Raw genomic sequence first — 26,657 nt, 5'->3', positions numbered from 1 at the left:
TCCTCGACCTTCTTCGTTTCACCAGGAACTGTTCTGATCACTTTTCTAGGGTCAAAGGAACAACAGCGGGAGAGATGAAGTCGTCGTGTACCTAATGTGCAGAATTTATTGTAGTAAGATAGCTTCTCTACACTGTTTACGTCTTTACGCTAAAGATTACGGGGAATCGTTTGAATCGTTCTCGTTCTATGTTTTTTCTTTTTCTTTGTTTTTCAGGGTGCATCGAAGAGCAAAATTCAGTCCTGCCTGCGACGCCCGACGTTCGGCGATTTTCTCCGCTCGTGTTAACTCGTTTGCATCAGCGACGCGAGAACGTCATGGGAGAGATACGCGTCGAACAATTGGGAAACGCGTCGGTAAACGGTGCTTCCGGTAAACGCGGGACTCCCCGAGCGCGTCGCCTGCCCGGGCGACACAAGCGGGATAGAGACGCGATGATGCAAACGATTTAACGAATCGCTCGCTAACTTGCGCGCGGCGCGAAGCTTTGATATCGATCGTGGACGAACAACCTCCGGTCCGACTGCTCCCGTTTTACAAAATTGCGCGTCGGACGTAAAAAATGGAGGTCCTAACAATGCGTGCGGCAGTTGGGACTGCGGTCGGAGCAAAGCTACTTCTAGTCACCGGTCGCTTTACAGCCCTTCCATCCCTTGGTTCTCTGTTAGAAATTTAAGTTGAAGAAGAATGCTTATTACTGTGAAGCACGGGTGATTACTTTTTGAAAGAATTTAACAATGTTCGAAAAATGATGGGAAGAACGATTCACTGGTAATTAAGTGTACCTGAAATATTGTAACTTGAAATCATCTTTACGAAGGACTTCGGTTTGTAGAGCGATCTTCAATCGATCAAAGTGAACTAGAGATCAATCCTGCTCCGACGGCGGTCCCGCTGAGCCAACGTCGCTCGCAGGAGGCTCGTTATTAGAACACGGACGACGTGTCGAAAGAAATTTCGAAATTCGATGCCTTGGCAGTGACGATCCCGTGTTTACGGCCTACCGCGACTAACATGACAAGATTCTCGTGTCCTCTGTGTCCCTAAGTCTACATATTTATCTCATTTATAGTAACATGTCGCTTAAACTCTGTATAACTCTATCCTCCGTCCGCGTCTGTTCCATCTAGAAACGGTGAACAAAAGGGGGAGGCACCGACGGTGAGGCGCGTTGACCCGCAACAGCAATTTCCCTAGGATCTTCGAAAAAACGTCTGAAGAATAAATACGTTGAACCGTCGTGCCCTTACATGGGTGCGTGAATGTGGTTTGTTTGTAGTTTTGTCTTTTTTTTTTTTTGTTTCGCTTCCGTTAAATAATTCCCGTCGCGCCGGGATCACAACTATTGTTCGTCGCTTAATGACTACCAAGGGGCGCCAGCGCCCCGATCGCGCGCGCTCCTGAACGCGCGTGTCTCTCTTAAATGCTCCGTGTTAAATTGTCTCTAAACGCGCGTGTCACGCGGCTCGCTACATCGTACTCGTTACCATCGAACGGCTCCCAACGTGCACCGCGTCCATAGCGGCGTGCGATAACGCGCTATCGCGGCAAACGCCCATCGCGGAGAACAAGAAGGGAAGATATATCCTCTTGTCCCCCGGTTATCTTCCTCGGCGAACGAGCCCGTGGCCTCCGAAGAAGCCGCGGACTCCGCGAACCACTGTTCTCCGTGTCTGTCGAACGACTCAGCTGCCTCGCGTCCGCGAACAGCGTCCACAATATCCTGTCAATATTGTCTAATCGTCTCTCCCCGATTTTCTTCTCTCGACAACTCGTCTATCCGATTATCCCCATAGCCAGAATATCGTTCCGCTAAATAGAAAATTCCGTTTTCTCGTCGTTTCAATGTGAAAACTCGAATTTAGCATGGAAGATGCTAACGTAATCCACGAGAGACTCCGTCCTGCTCCCATCGTCGGTGTCCCGGTTTGCGGGACACGCGACGACGAGGGAGAGACAACAATTTCTATGATTACCCGATTACCTGTAAGATACGTGTATCTTCCGAAAAGCCCGAACAGCGTCGCGAGAACAACGGTGTCACAAATACGCGGCGGGCGGTCGTGTCCACAGTGAAAAAATGAAAGTATCGTCGCGAAGATAATCGACCGCTTGAACGGTGCTCGTTAGCAGATCGTATCTTCCCTTCGTCAAAACAGTAATTACCTTATCCGATGGGTATCGGGGTCCGCTTTCACGGCTACAATGGGGGGAGGGGGGGAAACGATGATCGCGCGGCTGTCGCACGAGATTCCGCCGGGAATACGTGAAATGTCACCGGCTGTACAATACGGTGCAAAAAGCGCTAAACAGTTCCAGCGCCCGTTATTACGGATTCTTACGGATTCTTACGAAAGAGGCGGCTCCTTCGAGCGAGCGTCTCCTCGGGATCGTGACGCGTCCTTAAGCGTTGCCGGACGCGGCGATAAGATAACAATTCGCTAGATCGTCGGTATGAAAAATGTCGTTGTCGCGTGTTATCGTGGATCGATCGGCGATCAACGGTCTGCCTGAGACCTGAACGAATGAACGGCTCCGTCGGAACGGTGTTCGGGCGTCTATTCGTCGACCAGTTCCCAGAGCATCAGCGCGGCGTCGGTTCCACCGACTGTGACCACGTTCTGATCGTTGTAGAGAAACCTGGCGCACGCCACCAGCGAGCTGTACACTTTCTCCTCGACGTACTCGGCCTTCGCGCTGGTGCACGGGTACCTGAAGAGTCTCAGGTATCCCTCCGCGTCACCGCTAACCAGCATGTCGTGGGCCGCCGATCTGCTCGACGTGGTTAACACGGTCGTTAGCGGATAATAGCGGTTGTTCCACATTCCTGTGAAATTTAATTCGTTGCGAAATCGTGCGAGCACTCGTTGAATATTATTATTTTCATTCACTCAGCAGTAGCATCCCAGCGTAGATTGTCACTCACCGGACACCATGTAGCCGACCATGCAGTTGTGAGTGTACCACTTCACGTCCTTCATCACCAACGGACTCTTCTCCGAAGATAAAGCCTTCACGTCCCCTGTAAATAACATTTTCCATGATGTTTACTCTTTCGTCCGTGGACTGCGGATAAGCATGCAAATATAGATGCTGTAACAATAGATGCATGTCCGCAGTGTATTCATTAATGGCGTGATTGTAGATTCTACTCCGATGGCTGAGGACATTACAGAAGACTAAGTCGTAGTCCTGGGTCACCGTCTGGAGGAACCTGCTGTCCGAACTCCAGTCGAGCTGGACCAACGGCTGCGTTCCCCGGATTTTGTTGCTCTTCTTGTACGAGAATCCATCTCTAGACACTCTGAAGAGGTACACGCTGCCATTCTGGGAGCCCATCGCTACTATCTCTCCGGCTGTCGAACAGGCACATTGCGAAACGATCGATCATCTTGTTGTTTTATTCATCGCAGAAGACAGAGGAATGCTTTTTCGAAGTAGCGACTCACTTGGATTGTAGCCAATACAAGACAAAGGCGATCCGCAGACTCTTAGGGTAGCCACGGCCGTTCCGGTGTCCGCTGCGAGCACCAGAAGGTGACCCTCGGAGGATCCAGCTGCGAGAGCCACTCCGAAGGGATGAAATGCTATGCAAATGCACTCGAAACCCACCTGAAAGATTCGATAACGTTCAGACTTTTATTCAGCGTATGGAGGAAATAAGGTGACTCTGCACTGCGGATATCTTCTTTGACTCTTATCTATATTCAGTCTACCAATTACACGTTACCTGCGTCGTCCATAAAAGTTTATGTCTTCTCCATAAAGCGATGTTCTTGTCGTGACCGGCCGTGGCGAACACCTCGTCGTCAGGATGCACCGCGAGTCCCCACAACTGTCTACCGTGACCAAACACGACCTGATTGAATCTTCTCTGAAGAGAGCCTTCCAAGATGTTATTTCTCGTGGTGCCTACGTATATATTTCCGTCGTTTCGTCCGGGTCGCTGGGGATAGATGCTACGCACACCACCGACAGCTTCCGGTAGCTAAAAATATATTAATTAAGATCCCTGTTGAGTGGAAGCGTCAAGAAACATTGTGTTCAAGAATTTCATACTTTTGTATCGGTGATACGTTTGTAATTTTGTAGAGAGTCCCACGCGGCGATCTTGCGATCCTTTTCTCCGCCGGAGAGCAGAGTGCCTTCCGACAACATCACCAAAGAGCTGATGCCTTTATTGTGCGCCTCGAACTCCATTCGAACGAAGTAGGCGCCATCCGCGTCCACGGAGTAGACAGTGATGAAACCGTCGCTGTCGGCTGTTACGACGTCCCCGTCTTGCTCGAATTGGATGCTCGTGACGTGGGTACGGGATGGCTTAAACAGAAATTAATTACCAGTGATACAATTACTCGCAATTATAGCGATAGACGATTTTCTGCTTTGTTTAAACCAATGCAGTACTATGTATACAGCAAGATAGCGATGCGAGCAGGTCGATCAATTAACTCTTACTGGTTTAATGATATCAGTCCTCTCGAAGAAACCGTCTTTCCGTCGGTTCCAGAAAGTCAAGTGCCCTCGACCGTGCGTGATCAAGAGATTATCGTCGAGGGGGTGAAACGCTGCGCCGGTTAGATCCTCCTGCATGGTCTGTCGTAGAATTTGTATAATTCATCAAGAGTCCCATTTGAGATTTAAATCGGTCGATTCGTTTCAGAAGAGCTTACCGCTACTTTGCCCAATAAGTGGCCCCATTGCCACTGCCACACCGAGAGTATCGCCTCCCTGCCGGCGTCCACCGCTAACACGTAACTGCCGCCGTTCTGTGTGCGAACACGTGAAACGTTAAACGATTCTTTTATTCGGATACGTCGCGTGCACGCGGACACGATACTTCACCAGCTGTGAAAACGCCAACGCTGAGACGCCCATCTGGAACTCAGTCATCCCGAACACGTAAAGGGTGAGCAGGGTCTCTGTTGACCATATGCGAACGTGTGGCTGCGCCTTTCTATGTCTGCCGGCTTTTTGCCCCGACGCCACGAGCTCCCTGCTTGGGTGAACCTGTCGAGTGACGTGTTAAATACACACGATGTTACTCGCTTGTTCATCTTGACAAAAGGCGATGGTACTACAGCTAGCAATCAGTGTTCCACAGAGCAAACTAAGCGCTAGCGCTAACAGTCATTCATCTGTTGGCCATTGAAAGTCCCTTCACTAATTTTAAACAGAATGGCACCCGACGTAAGCTGAACAAACTTTCCAAAAACTTCTGTTATTCTTCTTCGCTTAAAGTATCGAAATAACCTTTTCGTGTCTGCTACTTTTATATCGGATTCAACGGACAATCTTTTCTCCAGGGACAGCGGCAATTCAAGGACAGCCTATTTACCTCCATGCACGTGATGTCCTCTGTGTGGCCAACGTAGTGCCGTTGTGCATTTTCCTCTCTGTCGAAGAGAACAGCCACGGCAGCGACGTAATAGAGAAGCTCTCCGCTGGGCAGAACCCAGAGATTTCTCCGTGTATCGGTTCCCCGATACCCGTAAACCCACTCGAGTTGCAGCTTCTTGTCCGGCGGCGAGTTGTCCACCGGGGGTAGGTGAGAGGGTGGATAGAAGGACCTTCTCAGGCCTCTGATCGTCACCCTTGCTGGCTCGTCGCGTAGCACCTCTACGACGCTGTAATCTGTTCACGCGAGAGGAATACGTTCGTCAATCGATTGATTTACGTAGAATATTAACCCCTTAAGGACTAGCCTTGATCGCCATTTAGGCATATCCGCTTCACTGTTAGATCGTTATCAAAATACAATGAGACGTAACGTCAATTTTGGCGAAAGTTTACTTAACATTCTATTCTGATCTTAATCGTTTAGTATCGAAATGTAAGCAGAGCCTGAAGGGGTTAATTTCATGTAACGAATAGACGAATGATATGGAGAACCGTTTACTCGGACGACGTCAGAGTCAGGGGCGTACAAAGCCCGGGGTCTGCTCTTGCTACGCGCTCGTCGTTGGCGACCTATGTCTTCGACGACGGTGGGTGGACCCCTCGACCTCGATCTTCTCGCCGGGGACGCCGTGACTGTACCAACTATCCCTATACCGGAACCGGTGCCCAAGTAAAACGTGTCCACGTCCGCGAATTCGTTCCTCAACTGAGAGAAACTCCTTACCTGGTGGCAGTTGAGAAACATGAAATTCTCGTGACAATTCACTTTGTATATTGTTATATACATGTTACGTGGAGCTATGAAGACTGATGATTTTTGAGGATAATAATCCTAGAGAGACTGGCCTTTTTGATAAATATCTCTGTTAAACTGGAATTCTTATATGATAATCTTGATTACAGATGTAACGTCCTCAATGCTTTGTTACTGAAAAGCTAGAGAAGCTACTCTAGTCTGACAGGGGTTGATATAAAGAGGTGGCAAGAAACGGTTCCTTCGAATATTGCAGATGTAATCAGTGCATGACTAATAGTATACCAAAGAAAAATAGAAGGAGGCAGTGCGAGGGGCAGTGGTGTTAAAATGAATGAACCAAGACATTTCTTCATGCAGGGGATCGTATCGCCAACGTCACTGTTGACGTAGACATAGCTGGGCGTATACGATGATGTACAGGGCAGCCGAATGCTCGCTAGAGAAAATTGGCCAATTTGAAATTCATATACGGTCGTGACCTGAAAAGATGGATCTCTGACCTTTTTCACGGGGGCCTCCGACCCACTTGTGGTTAAACCGCCCCCCAAATCATGTAACGTAACGTGTAATCGCGTAATCGGTTTTCAAGCTGAGAATTTCAATCAGGGAATTAATTGCGATGACATTCAAACGAACATGTGACTTAGAAACAGCAGAAACTACGTTCTCATTGAATACTTTCCATTGTGATTGTACAAAGGATATTCCAGCTTCATCTAATTTTTTACTCTGGTAAGAAATAATTTCTAAATCTTATTTAATAAACTATTTAGTACAAAGATATTAATCTTATTTTTCCTCGCTATCAGAATTATTTTCTAAATAAATTTCAACCGTTCAATAGGTAACGAATTTCTATATCAGATTCAACGTTTTCGTTTTAGCGGCCACGAACGAGGGTAGAACGATCCAAAACGATTCATGGGAGATTTAAGCGGCGACCCGATTCCATTTAGAGTCAAGAAGTCGACCCCGATATCGTCACGCTTCGTTTCGACGCTTCTGCCCCCGCCGGCCCATGCATATTTATGGACAAACATTATTCAAGCAGATTTTATAAGTACGATGCCGAGCCAATGTCTTCGGATTTGCATAAATCACTGATAAACTTTCGAGTCGCCCACGTTTCGAGTCGTCCACGAATGTACGAACGTATCGATCATAATCTTGCGTCACTTGTTTGGACGATTTCGAAGGTGGACTCGAATTAGGAGCACCCGAGCACCGCGGCTGTGCGCCGCCGGAATGGAGGGCGGTTTAGTTCCCGTTGGTCTCAGCCGCGCGAGGGATACCTGAATAATCGAAATGCGTTTACCTCTTGACCTGAAACTGTGAACATCCTCTTGGCCCCATTCATCTTCAACACCTGTCCAAGGTCTTCCAATACCTCCTCGAACGGCTGCGAGGTGCGGAGGTTGAGCAGAACGCGGCACTGGAAATTCGTAAAAAAAAATTCAGTAAAACAGCGATCCTTTCATACTTGCATTCCTAAAGACAATGATCAATCTACACTCTATAATTGCAATATCTTTCTACGAATATCCTTGTTATTTCTCTTTAAACAATCAAAGAACTAGTGATCTTCTAAAAGTAACTTCAAACATACAACTTTGTATTCCAAATGAAAGCTTTAGGCTCTATTCCTCCACCCGACAAATCGATTGCTTTCGTTTTACTTGCAACATTTTCATTATCTTTCCAATCACCTGGACAGTGTGATCGTGGTTGTTGACGATTCGTATGACGCGTCCGGAGGAAGGCTTTCCACCTCCAGGGGGTGGTGCTTCATCAGTGATGGAAGCTTTCCTGCTGAGACTCGCCACTGCTGGCGGTCTGCTCTGCCAGCCTCCGACACTTCCGCCGACACCTGCTCCACCCCTGCTGCCTCCGCCACTCGGGCTGGTGTACCAAGTGTTGTTCTTCTTCCCGTAGCTGGCCGGCTGTTGGTATTCGAATCGAAAACAATTGTAATTTAATGCTAAGCCTCGAACAGGGATGCTCTACCGAACGTGTACTATCGTAGGAGGACATGGAGGACCTGCAACATATCGGCCGGCAGCGAGATAACTTCAAACGAGTCGCTCATTAACACGACGAAGCTGTCGCAACCCTCCCAAGACTCGGGGCCGCAGGATTCTAGCTCGGAATCGGTAAAGGAGTCCGCCTTCTCGCAGCCGGCGACAAAGTCCGGCTCCAGGTCCGAGCGGGACGAGGAACTTGCCGACTCAATGGTGAACCTAAATCACTGTTTGCCCCCCGCGAAACGATACGCACTCCGACGATCAGTTGCCAAGGCAAGCCCGATCACAGATCTCACATTTTCTCGTTCACTTGGTATCACGACGAATCACTCGGTCGTACGACCACCTCGTGCGATCTCCGAACGGCGTTCCCAATACTCCGGGCGAATCGTCGTCGTCTGCCGTTCCTCGATCGTGGAAACTCGCGTTGGAAGACTTCGGACCGATCGGAACTGTTCGAGAGCGGCGGTTTCGAGTAGAGAATCTGGCTAACGCCGGGGAACGTTGACCATCCGACGAGTCGCCGTGGAACCGATCGAAAACGTGGCCGTCGAAGGGATACGATTGTCCGGAGAGGGTTGTGGCCACTAGGTGCACCCCCGACAGTGTTCGATGGACAACTGGAGGCGGGGTGTGCCATTCGGCTCGAGAACCAGCCCCCGGGCTGCAACATCCCCTACCCTCCATCCCCGCTTTCGCGGAGAGCCATCGTGTCTCAAGGACAAACACCCGCCCACCCCTTGCCCGGAGTCGGTGTTGGCCGAGTCACAAGATTCCCGGCCGAAAATTTCGAAATGACGCCAATTTTCATTCCCCCTTTCCGCCGCGGAACTTCCACCTTTTTATCTCTCGCGTGTCGTAAACAGCGTTTCATGACCGACTTATCGTAACCACCCGCCACCGTTTTTCGCGATGACCTTACGCGAAAGATTTCCTTCGTGTAACGAGACTCTCGACGTTCTCCCGCCTTACATTGTAGACGAATATAGCTCGAATGACAGGGTTGCCGAAGTATTTTAGAATTTTCAAGTTTGACCCATGGACATTTCTGGAGGTTTGCGGATATTTTTGGGCTGCTAGTCTCTCGGCAGAATCTTTCGGGGGATTCCGAAAATTACCCTTAGTTGGTTATTATTCCACTGGGGTATATTCGGTTCGAAGTTTCGCCCTTAACGGAGCAATGCCATATAAGCGACACGGTAATTTTACTTATTTTTACCATTGTTATTGTAATATTTACAATTAACATGTTAATTATTATTCTAGGTCACTTTTGTGAATTTCTTTCCAATTGTCACCTATGTTATGGTATTTTTTCGCGGTATGAAATACTTCCGGTCCGTTATGGTTAATATGATTGTCTGACGTACAGAACAAGTCAGTCGTCAGTCAATATTTATCATTGCGATTATTCCTCGTATCTCTTAACCAGTTAACTGTGTTTGACGAGTATACACGTCATCTTAAAACTCTTAATGGTGCTAACTTTTTCAACGACGGATTATTTATTTTTTGAGACAAATATGTAATTCTTCTTCGTTTCGCTTTATGCATTATTTATGCATTTAACGAGTATACACTTCATTATTTGATTTTATAGCGCGCACAAGGAGAGATTTTTCAAACTAAATTCCACACTTAACTTAGGTCCAATTTTTATTTATCCAGCCTAGAGGTAGACCAAGCACTATATCATCCCCATTTACTGATGCGACTATCAATCTTTTACAGCACAGTCACCTAACGACTCTCGTCCCCAATTGGACAGCGAGGGATGGGTTTTAGAGCTTCCCCAAAAATTGACAGGAGGATCGACCCGGATATACTTTCAGCGCTATCCACCGCCGTAAGGAGCAAATTGTGATTGGCAGTTGGAAATTCTGATGGACACCCGGTAACGAGGGTTGGTTAGGGACCTGAAAGCGTTCCTCGGAATTAAGGATGCCCACGCCCCTTTCGCGGGGGTTCAGTTCGACTCCTGAATTTCCTGTTCGCGGAAAATGGCATCGCGTTTGACCAATTACGCTGATTGGTTAAATGGGATCGATATTCAAAGCGGGCCGGGGAGGGGCGGAAAAAAATGTAACCGAGGCTAATAGTCTAATAAAGCGACTTATGAATTCGAGACACGCACGTTCCCGAAGCAGCGCGCCCGGGGATTCGATGACCTTGTCACCGTCGGTTACTATAACTGTTGGCAATTTATCAACGGTTCATTTGTAATTTATAAAAATTCAAACCGTTGCATGCGACATTTCACGGTTGACGATAATCAGATTAAAAGTGCAATTTGCGCTGGGATCGCAGTGGATCTGTTTGATGGAAAAATGGTACTGTCAAGCTTTTGTAATCGAGAACATCATTTCGAAGAGTTCTCGCGGGTGGCACGAATTAAAGAGAATTTGTTTCCAGTTTGCGGAGGAAGTCGAAGGTATAGTTCCGAAACGGTATATTCATTGAAAAATGGTTCGGCCGACCAATAACCGGATTCATCGTCGTGCAGTCGCGAAGCTATGCCAGCTTTGATGGGATTGGTATGATAATGGAAGCATAGATTAACACAGGGTGAAGGTCAGACCACCCCCTCACACACACGAGCAACCCTTCCGGCAGCCTATCCTCTGTGTGACGTAAGCTTAACCCTTGTTGAGGTCGCCTTTGTTTTCTTTCTATCGAAACTATGTTAATTTATCCTTCAAAATCTCTCTAATACTCTACTTACGATTAACAATTTTCGCTAATCGAAAACATTGTCTCACAGGAATCTCGGTCAGAATAATAAGAATCGTGGATTTCTCTATTTCGTGGAGCACAACTACATTACAATAATAATCAGGTAGATTATCTTTCTCTACTGTTTGCACTCCTCCCATAATCAATCAGAGCGATGTTTCATCAAATCCTTTGATTTCCGATGTAACTAATAATACATTTCCTCTGTTCCACGCGCGAAGGGATGGGCGAGTCGCCGCGAACCGTGACGGACGTTCCTCTAAAAATAAACACAATGGACATTTCCCGGACTCTCGGTACCGCAGAGCGAAGGGCTTGGCAGGACTTAATAAGTACTCATGACAATATAATCCGAGTGGCCATGCGGCTGTCTCTTAATGGACTCGAGGCACGAGTCGTGGAAACGGGACATCTCACCGTTGAAAAAACACGCTTCCTGACGGTAATTCGGAACCGGAAGAACAACTCGGGGAAGGACGTTGCATTACGAGTATCGCTCGTCTAAAGAAACGTGAACGGCTTCGAGGTATTTTATTAGTCCGGCGGTCGTTCGATTCCAGGCGTAACGTCGAACACGGCTGAAGTTTTACTTTTTCGGCAGCGCGTCCGATTTTGATATTCGCCAGTGTCGAATCGGCGAGCGTTAACGATCGCTCCGTCTCTTCGGTTTGCAAATTGTCTCCGTTGGAATAACAAATACCGCATAAATTCCAGCGTCGCCGGTGAAAATCACGTGCCGGCCCCTTAACGAGCCTCGTGAATTCCGTCCAAGGCTACCGGCCTCTTTATTGCAACTATCTGGAAGGACTTTCGCCCCGTTGCGTTCCACAGAAACGGCGACTTCCCTCGAACGACCGAGGTGCTTTCCTTTGAGTCACCAATGGTACGGGATTCAAGGCGATCCAACTTGATTTTTTTATTGCGAGATTTTCGTCGAATCCGAGATACTGTCCGGTGAAATCTCGCTTGTTCCGTGAGCGAGACCACTCACCGTTACTTCCGTCGACGTTGATATCCACGGTTCAAGCACTCGAATCTCTCTCGATCTCCGCTTCAGTTTCAATTTCGCTGGAACCGTGCATTTATAACTGAACAGTGACCTACGACAGCTCTTATAAAAATTATCGCGGATCTCGGGCCGCGAGGGCTTAACGTACTTTCGGTGTAATTCCTTGGCACTGTGCCGTTCCCTATCTAATCGCACGATTTTCGTCATAATTATGGGGGTTGATACGGGACAAAAAATTAGAGTTCGGCGTCGTTCACCGAATATTGCGTGCCGCTGTTCACTAAACCCGGTAGTGTTCTACAAATCTCATAGATCACGCTCGGATACGTGCTCCATAAAAGGAACAATAATTAAGACGAAAGTATATTGCTATCAGATAACGCCCTCTTAGATTGTGCTAAACACCCGGCCGAGGTATAAATAACGTCTCCCAATGATTAGCAGAAATGACCACTAAACCTGGAGTCGTCCACTACACCCTCGAAGTTATGCATAAGAGTCTATTACCAAGTCAGAACCCAAGGCGGCATTCAAATGAATTACCATAATTTTAGGGGAAAGAAATGACCAACTTTCGCCGAGATATCAATCAATTATTTTAACATACCAATTATTTTAATAATAACGATACTCATAAAATACACTAATTCTTCTCTAGAACTATTTCAGTTTAGAATATCATTGAAGCTATGATTCAACTACAACCCTTATTTTATTTTTACTGAAACACCCCATCTGCTTTCAGGTTCGCCAAGAATCATCGTCAAACTCCTAGGAAAGTTTCCATCGGCCGAAGAACGGTTCGGAAAAAGGAGGAAGGAAGTCGCAGGACTCCATTCACAGAGTCTAGAACGTTCGCACCGTAATTTAGGAGGACAGCCTCGTAAATTACGATCCGCAGTCGCGCGTACGCGCGAGCCGATGCATGTCCTCGGCGCAAGGCCAAGGTCACGGTGCAACAATCTTCCCGGCCGATGGTATGCACCGCCGATCGAATGGAGAGTGCAACGAAAGTACGCGTGGGTGCACCCTCCACAGGCTGAGTTCATCATGGGTGCTACAACCCCTAACCTTTTCACGCATTTACGCGGTCGTGCACCCCTCGCGTTAATTCTTCCCTTAATCATTTTATTCGCGACGTCGTTCCAGGTGATCCGAAACTGACGGCAGTTACTCCTTACAACAGGAGACACGGATACGAACGATTTTAATATCGACACCTGGACACGTGGCCTCTTAGCAAAGAAGAATGGAAACGTCAGAAACTTGGAAACTTTCGACTGACTGTTTTATATGGGTCAGCCGAGTCGGACTTACCTATGCATCATGAATCAATGGCGACCTTCAATCGTCGCCGTTTCTTAGTAGCCTTGCGCCGAAAGAAATAAATGGGTTGGATAAAAGTGTCCTTAAAAGAAACGAGTAATTATTTAAAAGAGGAGGAAATGTTTGCAGGACGTCTAACTAATGCCTCTGTTCTAGGACGCTGTGTATATTTACTGTTATATACGAGAAGGTGTTTACAAACACGAAACGACTATACTTTCGACCCCCTAGAAGCGGAGAAGCTCGATAACGATGATTCTACTCGGTTGATACGATCAGAACGCAACGAAGATCAGAAGCTTCTTCAATGAATGGAGACGCCAGTCGACGAAGCGAGGGTGAATATCCTTGTTGACCGTTTACCTCGATGATAAGAGAGCCGGAGACCGGCGAAAGGTCGCGTCGCTGTACTTCCACCCTTAACCTTTGACGGGGCGGGTCATTGACCATGGATTATCATTCGCACGGACGATTCCCCTGTCTCCCGGCCAGTCGTCAATCAATTCGCGGAGGAAATCAATCGAGCTTCCGATCATCCTCGTTCCGCAGCCGTGACGTGACTCGATATCAAAGAAATACAACGAATTTGTCGAACAGCGTTGAAAGTCGAGTCGCGGCGATACGTAATCGAACTTCTAACGAACAGAAGGGAAAAAGGAAGCGAGGAAATACGCGACAGAATTTCTACACGCCATTCGATGCACGCGCGCGCCGCAATAATTGGTCGGTGATAAGGCCCTCGGCGCGCCGATAAGCCGCTCCCGGCGAGATCGTCGGGTTAATTCGGCCGGGCCTATTAACACGAAACATTTTTTCTCTCTTTCCATTCGCGCTATCGCGCGATCTCCCTCCGCCCGTCCACGTGTGCCTGATTTCCCGCGACGAACGTGCGCCGATCGTGCTTAATATTAGTTTCGTGCCGGGTCGAGGCGTTAATATAAAAATTGCACGGGAACCCGCGATGAGAGTTATTGTACCTTTGCGACGGAAACGCGCGGAATACATTGGTGAACCCGTGCGGGAGAATTTCAATCCTCCGACTTTAACGGTGGCTACTTAATGCACTGGAGAAACAATCGATAAAAATACTGAGAACAATACCGCGTAGAAGGGAATACAGATAAAACAAACGAAAGAAACAACGATCATTCTAAGTCCACTTTCACTGTCATTTTACCGATAATCGAAAACCTAAAACTTTCAATTCAGCTCGTTCCCTTTAGACGTCTAAGAAAAATGGCGTTGCGTTCTTTGCCAAAGGAAACCAAGGGGATTTGTCGCGCCTCCAAGTCGGCACATGGTGGCTGAACTAATTAAATGATTAACGGCCGGGAATAAAAAGAACTGTGTAGCCCCCGTTGAAGTGACGGGTTCCCCAACATGGCCGGTATCGTTCGCCGACTCGGGACGGATTATATTTCATTTGAAAGTGGTCGCAGGCAGCGTTGGCAGGGCGGCTGCTTATGCATGCAAGGGTTGGGATCGTAATTGACATATATTACGGGGGGTGCGTGACGAGCGAGCGTGCCGCGACCGAGTGTGACGCAAGGGTGGTCGTCCTGCGAGCGTTCTGCGACAAGCGTGCCGCGCGCGGGGGGATAAAAGGCAACGAGTGCCACACAGACGGGATGCCGCAGTGATTTACATATCGTCGATCGGTACACGTCATGTGACCACGTTTCTATACGCACCGAACAGGTCCCGACAGCCGGTCCCGTTCCTCGGGAAGCACGGCCGGCGTCCGCGGGGCGATCCATCTGCCCGAAAATTCATTCGTTTCGAGTCTCGTTCACCCCCCATGAATATTCATCGCGGTAGAACGATTAATGAACCGAGCCACCCCCGCGAAACACACAAACCTGTCTCCGCTCGTTGTCTCCGCGGCGACTCTTGAAGAAAATGCTTAATGCTCTCACTGTCGCGGCGGTTAACGATACTGGACGCTTGCGAATTGCTCGAGGGGAGTGAGAATAAGACTGATCGATAGAAATACTTGCAGTTAGGAGTAGAATATTTTTAAGAAGCTTCATAGACCTCACGTTTCCAGGCGTTCCTAGTCGTTCGTGAAGTTTATGCTGATTCCCGGAAGACGTATTGGAAATTAATTGAAAAATTCGCTTTGAATCATCCTATATGAAACTGGAGTAGCGACGAATGCAGCTAACGGTGATAAGTATTTTTTCATCGCGTAGTTGTACGATTACCGATCATTAATATTAAAATGTTGCAGTGCATCTTCAGTCTCCATTGAAATCATAATACCAATCGCGAGGACACGAGCAGAATTCACTGGAAATGTTCGTGACAAGAGACAACAGCGTTTCGCAAGTGGCTAGCTGGATCAGCGTTTCCCTGGCCTTTCTTCGGCTCGTATCAAACGTACAGGCCGAGAAACGTTTACGGCGAACAAATTGCTTATCGATGCACGCCGCGTGCAGGCCCCGCGACACGTGATCCGTTTGCAAAAGAAATAATTATCGGTTCGTTGTGTATCGCATCGCGCCCCAAATTTCATCGTGTTCTTATCGGGCCTTCGGGGCGGGCGGGAACACGTTGCATGCCTGGCTGTCGCGGATTAATTGCAAGCTCGGGCTGACCGAGTGGACGAAAAATATTTGCGCCGATAAACGGTCCCCGCGGGCTCGTAAATTTCTGCGATATCCAGCGACGTCGGCGAGCCGTCCCCCGGCGAGCGGTAGCGGGATTAAACGGCGGACGAGGCGCACGCCTGGCGGCGGTCGACGTTAATTGACATTATTACGTCGATCCTGGCGGCGATACACACCGAATTATCGAATAATTGCGCGGCCGCTCGATCTGATTCGAACCAGCCACGCTTCCACACGCTGTTTGCAAACTTTTCTGGCACCGGGACTGGCTGACCATTTGCACGCTCTGCCCCCGTACTCGGAATAGTTACATTTTTATCGGCGGACCGGCTAAATTTACCCGGTTATCGCCGATCGGGAATCTACGACACGGAAACATTCGTTCCGGCGGGGCGCAGGGGGGGTGGACGAGATCCGAGATTGCGTATTAATACATCAACGCAACGAGCGCGCGTTATCGGCGTGCCGTCCGAGCCCTCGCGAGCGTCGCGCGGATTTTCGAATATTCAATTAGCCGACTGCGGCTGTTCGTGCGAACGCGGCGACCTTTGCGGGCCGATACCGGGATCGAACGGAAATCCGCGCGCACCGTTAAGAGTTTCAATCGGTTTCGAATAACGTAAGAGCCTCGTTAAACCCGACTCAGTTTCCCGAATGGAATGAATTTCTCGCGCGACCGCGCACGCTAGGAGACCGTAAAACCCGCGGTCTAGCGGTTAGTTGAATTCTGGAATGAACGCTCTCTCGTGCGACCCTTCGAAGCGGCTTCACTCGAGCATCGCGTACATGCCGGCGAAAATGATTTTATTATTTTCATCGGTTATTCTTGTAGTATTTACAATGAACATGTTAAGTATTATAGTCACTCCTGTGAATTCGGTATCTCTTAGCGTTAAGTCAATTCCGGATAAATTCCCGCTTTAAATGAACAATGCGATACGAACCGTCTACAATGCGACTTCGACTTTGCAACACGTTGTAAAGTACAGTGTTACGAATCTACGCCAGCCGTCTCGAAAGGGTCGAACGCTTCCCGCCGCATACGTTGCGCGGAAATTAGAGCGGACGCGCGAGGATCCCTCGCTGTTCCTCGGCGAGGGATTATTAAGGCTAAAGGAAGGAGCAGAAGTCCCGCGGCGTTCGCGTTACCGCGGAATGACACGAACAGGGAATATTTTAAAGCGAACAAAGTTTCATTTTTGTTTTAATAGGCCGAGCAACGAGATCTCGTGACGCATGTAGGCCAGTTACGTGTCCCGGCCGGCCGGCCGGCCAGCCGCTCTCTGTCTCGTCCCTTCGTGACGAATCGGCGTGGAGGTGGCCGACACGAATTTCAGTCCGGTCAACAGTTATTTTCTTTGGAGAGCCGCTTACGAGGGTCCCGCGCGTTATCCTTATGAATTTACGTGGCGCGGGAGGAAACGAATGACCTCCTCGCCGGCCGGCCGCGGCGAGCCGAGGGAAAGGAGGACTCGTTATCGCGGCGCGCGGCCGAGACCGGTCGTGATATGAAAATGAAGAACGGCGCATGTAACGTGTGCGTGACGGATCGTCCCGGCATCGAAATACGCCCGGCCGGCCGATTAGAAAGAAACAATCGCGACGATTATTCATGTGTAAAGACGCGGGGCCGAAGGATAGCAATTTATATTAGCACGCCCCTCCTTTATATGTATATCACGCTCGTAATTAGCCGCCGGAGAGCCGTTCGTGCGAGAAGGAACACGGTAAAAGCTTTTCCCTGTATTTTTTCTCCGTTTCGAGCGGCTCCTCCGGTTCGCCGACGCGCTCGCTCGGTTGATGGATCGCGTTGTATTTAATTACGATCCCGTATTGGTTATAGCCGACGAGGTAATAGAAAACGAGCGTATCCGCGGCGAGAGGGATTCGAGTCTCCGATTACTCGGCAATTACGGCGATTCTTCTGATACGCGACGCGAAACGGTTCGTGATCGCGGAATCGAGCAAGGGTCGCCAGTGATTTTAAGATCGCGCGGATAAGGGAAACTTCGCGAGATCGAAGTTAAACGTTCTCCGGCAGTTTGCTGTTCCTTTGAGGCTCCCGTGACTCACGCATAGAGCCGTTGTGCGATTGCGCCGGGCCCTGTTTTACGATCTCGATAACGAAGGGTGTGTGCAGTGACAATGAATGAAATAAAGGTCGTTACGATAACGCAGGAGAATTTCCAGGCACGGCAAGGGGCGGCGCGTTTCGTGAACCTGCTGATATTTTCCTTCGTATTTCATACATTCGCGAACGATTGTTTTCTCCGAATATTACATTCCCGTGAATTACAGCGGCGCGAACGGCGGGCGGCATCAAACTCGGAGACATCGATGCCCGATGCGTCGTCGCCCCGTGTCACTGTCACGTGGCCAGCTGGACGGTCTAACGGCGCGGACACTGAATAATTCAACGCTACATTGCTCTACATTGATTGGAGTCGGCTAAAAGGTACACCGTTAATTACATTGAACGATAATTTAACCGCGGAATATCTAAAAGATCGCAACACTTGTTTCATTATTCAATGAAACAGAGATATCTAACTGGAAAGGTCCAACATGGGAACTTCAGCTAAAGCGGCCAATTACGATAGTCGCAGAACCTTATCGTCGTCGGTTTCATCTAAGAGCGCAGCCGGTAAACTCAGGTAACTATTGCATTAATATTTTACAACGTAAAATAAGATCGTGCCCGGCGATAGCCGGTTGAAGATAACATTGTAAAACAGAAATATTAGCGAGGCAGAGTGGCCCGCGGGCGACTTGGTTTCTAGGCCGATCGACGTCGTGCACACGTGTTAAATTATAATTGAATATTATCGCTGCGCAGGCAACGCGGCGCGAGGCGACGGGCCGGACCGATAATACGGTGAAAAATGTACGTTGCGGAGGAGCGGAAGTGACGAGAAACCGGTCGAAGATATAGCACCGATCAGAGGCGGCTGCAAGTTGACGCAATCAATTATGTTCTGGCCGTCTCTCGCGAACGGTGTTACTGCTGCGGTCGGAAGTAACAGTTTATTACTACTGCAAACCCCGGCCACAAGCGTACATAATACACGCCGGCGACGTTCATCCAGTATCTTCGATGGGGGGCTATTGATTTGAACTGGCCGACCCCGGCGAACGCGTTCCGTGCCATCGGAGATTCCACGCTTCCGGCACGTGCTCGAGAAAAACGATGCTCGCCGATAGGAAATCAGCGGTTCCTTTAATTCCTTCCTGTCTTCGTTCGCCGGTTACCAATTCTGTCTTCGTGATCCTGTCGGCTATATACAGGCGACACGATTTTTCTTCGAATTTAAAAGTCAATTTATGCTGTCGATATCGAATGTGATCGGTCAATCTTGATTTCAGAGTACGCACCGCTTCATGACGGATCGTAGCGTCTGTAAGATCGATCTTCTCGTCAACGAGGACAAGAAAGCGACGGCACGGATGATGTTTTCTGAATTGTTCTACGACCACGTTAGTGCGCGCGCTCGGTTTGACGTGCTGATTTTTCTGGAAATGCAAATTAGGAATGACGTCGGCCCACCCGATTTCGTCATGCCCCGAAAGGCAGTAGTAGAAACGGGATTGTGAATCGTCCGTGCGGAGAACTTGGTGTTTATTGATCCCTTGCGGGGCTGACCAACGGTCAATGAGATACGGTCTCTCCCTTGCTCGCCGCCCTACGGGCTAGGAGCCCTGCATCGGTCTCCTTGGCGGAAGTACGAGCCGTCCCACCACTCCCGACGCTGCTTCGTGATTCATGCCTCCTGGGGGACGCTTCGAGAGATGGAAAATCAGCGGTGGACAAATTTGAAAAATCACGGGCAACGCCAGGCTTCAATCTTGGAGTCTCTGCGCCTGTCTGTAGCCTCTGATTCGCGTGAAGACTTCGAGTGACCAGGGGTAAAGAGGAGCAAAGATGTTTCATTAATTATATCAAGAATTATAGTTGTTCTTTTTCAGTGTGCAAGTATTTCATGAGAAATAAGAATACAATTTGGCTGCGAGAAACTGAAGAAGCACGTTTGGCAGGGAACGGAAGAGTACTGAAGAATGTCCACTGATAAGAAAATTCTGTTGAAAATCAAACGTTGAAGTTCTGAAAATTCTCTTGGTTCATGCGATCCCGGCTGCCAGCGCATTATAATGTATCCAGATCTATCGTAGTTGCTAATACAGCGTCGGAACGCGGCAGGAAACATGGAAAGTGCAAATTAACCCTCCAACCCACTTTTCCCGCCCTTATTAATTCGGTTCCACGGCGCTCTGGATCGGATAAGTTTTTTAATGACAGCATAAAGAAATTCAGGTCGTTGCGATGCAATACGACGAAACGTGAGAACCTTTAACGGCGTCGTTTATCGCGATCCATAGAGAGAAAGAGAGAGAGAGAGAGAGAGAGAGAGAGAGAGAGAGAGAGAGAGAGAGAGAGAGAGAGAGAGAGAGAGAGAAAGGTGGAAAACGTGTGGAAGGGCGAAAAATATGCAGATGAGCAGTAAGCGTGGACGATTATGAGGCGTCAAGCAAAACGCTATAGGATTGTCGTTTCGCCGGAGGGTGGAGGGGAAGGATCGAAAGCAGAGGGAAAGCAAGGGGCTGGCGCGCAACCGCGGCCAGCCCTTTCCTCGCCCCCTCCTTCCTTGTACCAATACTTGCTCCCTCTTTTCCACCAAGTGAAACGCTCCGATCCCCACCATTTCGACGCAGGATTCACCTACTCGAGACCTCGATCCTCGGTGCCACGTGGCTTTGGTAAACAATGCCAGAATTACTTAACCCTTTTAACACCCTTAGCCGATGTATCGACTACTCGATGGACCATGAATAATTCCTAAACAAAACAACGTTCCGCCGGGATTCGATTGAGATGCAGAAGGAAAATTGATATTCTCTCTGCTGTACGATCACTGACATTTATTACGTAATCGTCGAACTTAATCATTATTGCTCTGTTTAAGTATCTTCTCACTGTTATGTCATCTAATTCTACGTTTCAGAGGAATAGTCGTAATATCGCGAATACAAAAGGTACAGGATATTCAAGTCAACTGAGCATGCAGGTAGCAATAAAAAACCAAGCGCGCGTACTAGTTCTATAGAAACTTTAATTGACGGTTTGGACGCTTTATTAAACGCTCGGCTCCCAGTGAAAGTTTCGATCTTCCGACTGCGACGCGACGCGACGCGTTCAGAGCGACGCGAGTAGCTTCGCGTCGATCATTTTTCTTTTCTTTTAATTACAGGGGGTGAGAGTGGTCGCATGGTGGACTATATGAATCGCGGAGCCGCTCGGTATCGATTACTCTATCCGTGATATGGGTCAAGGCGTTCCGGCGATGTATTCTCGTTAAGAATATGGGTCAGGGATCCGCGGCCGCCGATTCCCGCGGACCCTAATCCAAACGATCGGCATGCAAAGTCCATAGAACGATAGGATCGTGCATAAGCTTCGGCCACTTTGCCGGATTAAGGGTTGACCCGGCACGAGAGAACCGCGCCGATCGAAATAACGGATCGTACACAGGCGAGCGTACTGCCGGGAACGTATGACGATGAACACGTCGCGCATGTAACGAGCCGTCACACCCTAAAACCTGGAAATCAGGTTGGGGTGTGGGCCATCCTTAACGGATGACGCAACACCGGCTGAAACCGATCCCCCCTGTCAGCAGCATCATAAAAATAATGAACGCCCCGCCGGCGGAACCGGGTTAAAAGGGTCGGCCATTAATTGGACCACTTCTCTGACAACCAAGCCTCGAGGATGCTCGTGTTACACCTCCGAGCCAATGATTCGAAGAGCAACCGGACACCTCTGATTTAAATGTTTGCCACCCTTCGGAGCAACACACGGAAGAACCTGATGCACTTCGATTCGTAGAATGATTAAAAAGCATCGACGCTTAAACGTTACCTTGTTTCTCGGCAAACGGCAAAAGCTACCGTTAAAGAAGCTAAATGTCTATTTAATTTTACAGCTCCGATAACCAGCGACGATCAACGCGTTCAACACGAAGTGTACCCGTGTGACTTGGGTATAAAGTAAAAAGAATCTTTATCGCAAGCTGTTATTAAAACACGGATCTAAAATGAGCAGCTATTACGGTTGCCATTTTATTACGAGGTAAGTTTCGCTTAATTTACGTTGCAGGGGTTGGAACGTGCCAGGCTCTCTGGGTCTCGACGAATCAGTTCCATCGGATTTCGCTCGGTACCGTTCAGAATGATCGAGAGGCGTCCGATCGTCGGTTATGTGCATTTTTAGGTAGCCAATCGGAGGGCGGTTGCGTGTGTCCCGCTTAGAGCCTTGATCTGGGCCAGATACACAAAGATCGTTGGCGGCAATGTACGCAGCTTTCTTATAAATCGGTGTTCCCCGACCCTCTTAAACTCGGCATCGATGTGCGCCGTTGTATGCGTGTCCCAGGAATGTCGGCGTACGTTCGTAGGAACCGCGGTTTACGTCTGGTCGGACCTCGCACCCTCATGAATATTAACCGTGAACGCTGCCCCCTCCGCGCCCCGTTCGCCATTTAATTATACGAAACGTTACAGGGAATCAGGCAAGCGAACTATTTGCCTTACGCGTTACAAAGTCCTTGCACGCGCTGAGTTACGGCCCACTAAACCAGATCGGTCCCTGCCGGCTCGGACCTCGTGGCGATTGTTACCTGCGATTCGATCTGTGTACACACACGCGGCCGGCCGCGCGATCCAATGTGTCCCGAGGACCTTATTTCTTCTTCGTGCAATGTATCAGATCGAACGACCCACTTTCCCGCCGCTGCGATTAAGACCCCCGTTTTTTCCCGGCCAATTTCCTCCGGGGGACGCATAATGCGATCGAAAATCTATACTTCTCCTCTTGGCGCGGCGGCTAACGACTTCTCTACTTCTCTGTTTCAGCGGTGGAATCGTTTCTTTCGAACCCTGCGTCGTCCTACGAGCATTGGCTGCCTCTCTTTTTCGTGCGGAGGATACGAATCCGGTCGGTTCAGTCGCAATCGAAAATACTGGCTCGTAAACCGAGTCTTCCCGTTTCCGTTGGCAGTACATTCTCTCGGTGGAACGTGAGACGTTAGTTTACGACCGAATAGCTTCAATGGTAGCATCATTCGTAGGATATAACGAGAGGAGGACTCACTTTGAACGTTTTGTAGCTGGAGACAACGTAAGAAGCGCCGTCCTCGAGCTCGTCGAGGGTGAGTTTCCTGTCGCCGTCCATGGAGAAGATATGTCGCGCCCCTCTGGGCAGGTCCATGCGAAGGGACAGCCTGTCCAGGAGGGCCTCCAGGGAACCGATGTCCCGTCCCGGCTTGAACCTGCAATTTCGTGAGCGTTTAGATCATTGTCATCCTCTGAATCAAGGACACTTAACATCAGACTAAAGACTACCCTCATGCAACTAAACAAATCATACTTTCCAAGTACATCGACTCTCGCATTATTACGTTACTGAAATCCTCCTTGACACAATAACAATGACAACAATTCCAGGTAACCGCTAACAGTGCGCACGAGGTGAAGCAAGAAGCCACCTCGCAGGAGGATCAACTTTAGCGTGTCGCGAGGGTGTAGCGGTGCATTGATACGCGTTCGAGGGATCATATAGATCCCCGGTGTCTTTCGTGTCGCAAGGAGGATCTCATTCATAGTCCGAAATCAAGGCCACGGAGCGTGGACACGCCACCTGCACCCTGGCAGGGTACTAGGGCCAGCGGGCGGATGCGGAACGTCCCCGTCGGAGCGACGGGTTTGCGGATTAGCTCACCTGAACTCGATGCCGGGGAAATACGGGTCGCCATTCTTGTAGAAGGTGACACGACGGGCCCTCCAGTATCCGAGGTTGTTGTATCTCGCGGGCGCCGGCTCGTGTCGGCTCTTAGGCCTGTGCTCCGGCTGCTCCGGAGGCGGCATGCGGGGACTGGAGGGTCTGCTCTGCCTCCAGAAGCCGGCCATGCCGCCTCCACCCCCACCCTCGTTCGCCAGAAGACCGCCACCGACCGCCTCCTGCGCCGCTCCACCCTCCACTTCCACTCCATCCTCGTCGTCGTCCTCCTCCTCCACCTCTTCCTCCTCGGCCTCCTCCGCCTCCTCCTCCTCCTGTTCATCGTCACTCCGAGCGCCTCCACCGGGCATCGTCGTCGGCGTCGTGTTGCTGTTCGCGTTGGGAACGGTGGTGGTGGTGGTGGTTGTAGCGTTGCCGATGACGGTCGCAGCGGCCGACGCCGTCGTCGGGACGCCGCTAGGTGTAGTTACTGTTGCTGCGCTGACGGACTCTTTCGGAGAGGTTTCGTTTCGTGGCGCCTCCTTCTCCTCTTTGCTCATTACACCTGCGGGTTTCAGGGTTGCTCAGCTGGCCAACGTTTCGAACGGATGTTTCAGATTCTTATGAAATCGTCGTTGACGCTTGAACATTTAGTGTTTTAGATGAAGCGATTGTTTCAGGTAAACTCACTCTTCTTCGAGAGAAGAAGAAGAGTGATCGAGTATTCTTAAGCGGATTCGCGAGAACCGGGACTTATAACCGTGACCAAAGTCATCTCGCGTGTACGCCTGGGCTTGTCAATTTATCAACGGCCTACCGGGTCGCTTGTACAAATGGAAACGAGGCTTAATGGCTTGAGTAGCTTCCGAGGCGAGCCATGCCCGCTTCCTCTTAAGCTAATATTATCAAAGATAAAATCCGGAGCTTAACGACGTCGATAAGCTGCGTTAATGCCCACGCCCCACGGGTGGCGAACACGTGGAACCCGGCGAGACCGATGTAACCGTAAACAGAGCCGGCTCGGAACCGTCGTTTCTCCGAGTACCGGTTAAACTCGCCCGCGGATCTGGCCTTAGAGCTATCGTCGAGCGATCAGCTCCGATTGCGGCAGGTTAAACAAAATTTAATCATCGTTCCGTAACGGCGTCGGGGGCGGCGGGTAATTATTACGCGTCGGCGGCGTCTCCCCACCCGCTACTTTAGCGCCAGTATCCAGCCGGAAGATCTGGTTTTTCGTGTGTGTTGTTCTTCTAACGATGATTCCTATCTCGCCCAGGTAATTAGCTCTCTCACCTGGCTCGGAGGTAGTGGTTGCGGGGCCTCCACCGCCCTCGCTGCCGCCACCCACGCTTCCGTCGCCCGCTAACTCCTCGTACTGCCCCAGCCTGGAGCCGGCACGCAAACTCGACTGACTTTCAGCGGCGATCATCGGCGCAAGGCCGCCACCTTCCGCCTCCCTCGCCCCTCTGCCCGTTCGCACGGATGATCACGATGTCCCGGGATCAGACAGGCGGTCCTGGAAGAAACGACAAGGTAGAGATTAGCGTCTGCCATGCGTTCAAGTCTCCGGGATGCTCTCGTTGTCTCCGCGACTGACAACTTCCGCGGCGGACCCGTTCGAGCAATCCCAGAGACGATTAAGCACCCAGCAGTCCCAACGTATGAAACGTGTCATATACCGGACGCTTCGTGGAATCGTTCAGTGAAAATTAATTTCGTTTTGATACGCTGGAAGCGAGTTTGATTTGAAAGGTGCACAGGATGGTATGGTTGTTATGTTGAAAGTATTTTGTTGCGCGAGTCGGGAGTTAAGAACAGTCAGAAATGAAAACTTTGCTTTGTTTCAGTTCTAGTTTTGAGGAAATACATTCGTAAAGACTTTCTTATATTTGACAAATGTAGATCATTGAAGATTTGGAAGCTTGATTGGAAAACGCGTAATGAACATAGCAAGGTCAGTAGACCCAGTGAATTTCCGTCCGATTTCGGTATCCGTTAATTGGTCTCCGGAAATCTATATTTGTACAAATATCCGCAGTCTATTCATTTTGTTTCAGGAGGCGGGTGTACATGTATATCAGTTCTGTGGATAAGTATACAAAGAACTTATCGATTAAGCCACGTTCTGCAATCCGCGAATCAATGCAGAATGAAGCTCAATCAGCACAAGAACATTGCTGATGTATATCTAATGGAAGCGACGAAAGCGATGTTCTACTGGTCAACAATATTACGCAAAGTACTCCGAAGTGATCCTCAACTACGTAGAATTGCAATCGTATACCGTGCACAATACATGCAAAAATATTACTTCACGTACATCGTTACACGTAGTTTCCTTTACATTTATTCTAACTTCTTGCACATCCAGAATTTGTTAATTTTACCAGGACTTGGATTAATCTCACAAACGATTACAAACGAAAGAGAACAAAAAGAGACGTTTGGAAATTAAAGAATAATTTATAAATCGAAGTCGTGCGATAAATAATTTCCAATCAACGTTCTCGCGTGGAGGATGTTGCTCGCTCGTACCTCAATGGTGAACTGAAGGCTCCCTTCCACGAGATCGTCCGTCCGTTCAGCGAAGCCTGTCAAAACGTTGATGGATCGTTCCAGAATTCCTCCTCTTGAGAAGATTCAAGGTCCCCCGGGTTTTTGCGCGAGCCGTCGCCCGTCGGAACCGGGGCGGAAAAAAACGGCGCTCCGGCACGCCGGCGGAACGTCCACGTGTCGCGTGATTGCCGGGGATTCCCGATCGATCGGAGGCTCCACGCTTACGATGCACTTTTATTTTATAACTGCAGTTCACTGCAGATCGATCGATCGCCTCTCTTCATCTTGTCTCTGACGCAAGGGATCTCTCCACATTCACCAGCTCCAACCACCCCTGTACTCCTACCAGTAAGCACTTCCGGTTCGCATGAAAACCGCTTCACCGAACGCGAAGTTAAATTTCAACCGGGAAAACCTCTCTAACTCGAAACGTTTCACAGATTCGTCAAGGGGACGCGAGATCGGAGAAGGCTAAGGT

At 49.3% G+C, this 26,657-nt stretch overlaps 1 protein-coding gene and 1 long non-coding RNA gene across 3 annotated transcripts; one reads left to right on the top strand and one right to left on the bottom strand.

Annotated features, from left to right (window-relative positions):
* Positions 1-104: 104 nt before the first annotated feature.
* DCX-EMAP (Doublecortin-domain-containing echinoderm-microtubule-associated protein) lies at positions 105-26,335 on the bottom strand. Of its 2 annotated transcripts, XM_031993890.2 has the most exons (17): positions 26,159-26,335; positions 24,917-25,139; positions 23,627-24,188; positions 23,000-23,177; positions 7,864-8,097; positions 7,473-7,589; positions 5,893-6,124; positions 5,339-5,634; positions 4,846-5,010; positions 4,674-4,769; positions 4,459-4,596; positions 4,060-4,320; positions 3,731-3,988; positions 3,450-3,612; positions 3,174-3,356; positions 2,927-3,022; positions 105-2,827 (listed from the first exon to the last, which is right to left on the bottom strand). In XM_031993890.2, exons 2-17 carry the CDS (start codon positions 25,050-25,052, stop codon positions 2,559-2,561), a joined length of 3,384 nt encoding a protein of 1,127 aa, XP_031849750.1. In that variant the 5' UTR covers positions 25,053-25,139; positions 26,159-26,335; the 3' UTR covers positions 105-2,558. The 2 variants fall into 2 exon arrangements, with proteins under 2 accessions (XP_031849750.1, XP_076222832.1); XM_076366717.1 differs by lacking the exons at positions 23,000-23,177; positions 23,627-24,188; positions 24,917-25,139; positions 26,159-26,335 and adding an exon at positions 8,196-8,784.
* LOC143174425 (uncharacterized) lies at positions 18,148-19,060 on the top strand. Its single transcript, XR_012998367.1, has 3 exons — positions 18,148-18,310; positions 18,414-18,509; positions 18,692-19,060. It is a non-coding gene; the product is annotated as an uncharacterized LOC143174425 (long non-coding RNA).
* Positions 26,336-26,657: the final 322 nt, after the last annotated feature.

Source organism: Nomia melanderi, chromosome 4 (genome assembly GCF_051020985.1).
Source record: "Nomia melanderi isolate GNS246 chromosome 4, iyNomMela1, whole genome shotgun sequence".
Classification (NCBI taxonomy): domain Eukaryota; kingdom Metazoa; phylum Arthropoda; class Insecta; order Hymenoptera; family Halictidae; genus Nomia; species Nomia melanderi.
Note: the sequence above shows the minus strand (reverse complement) of the source record. Positions and strands in the feature narration are given on the sequence as shown.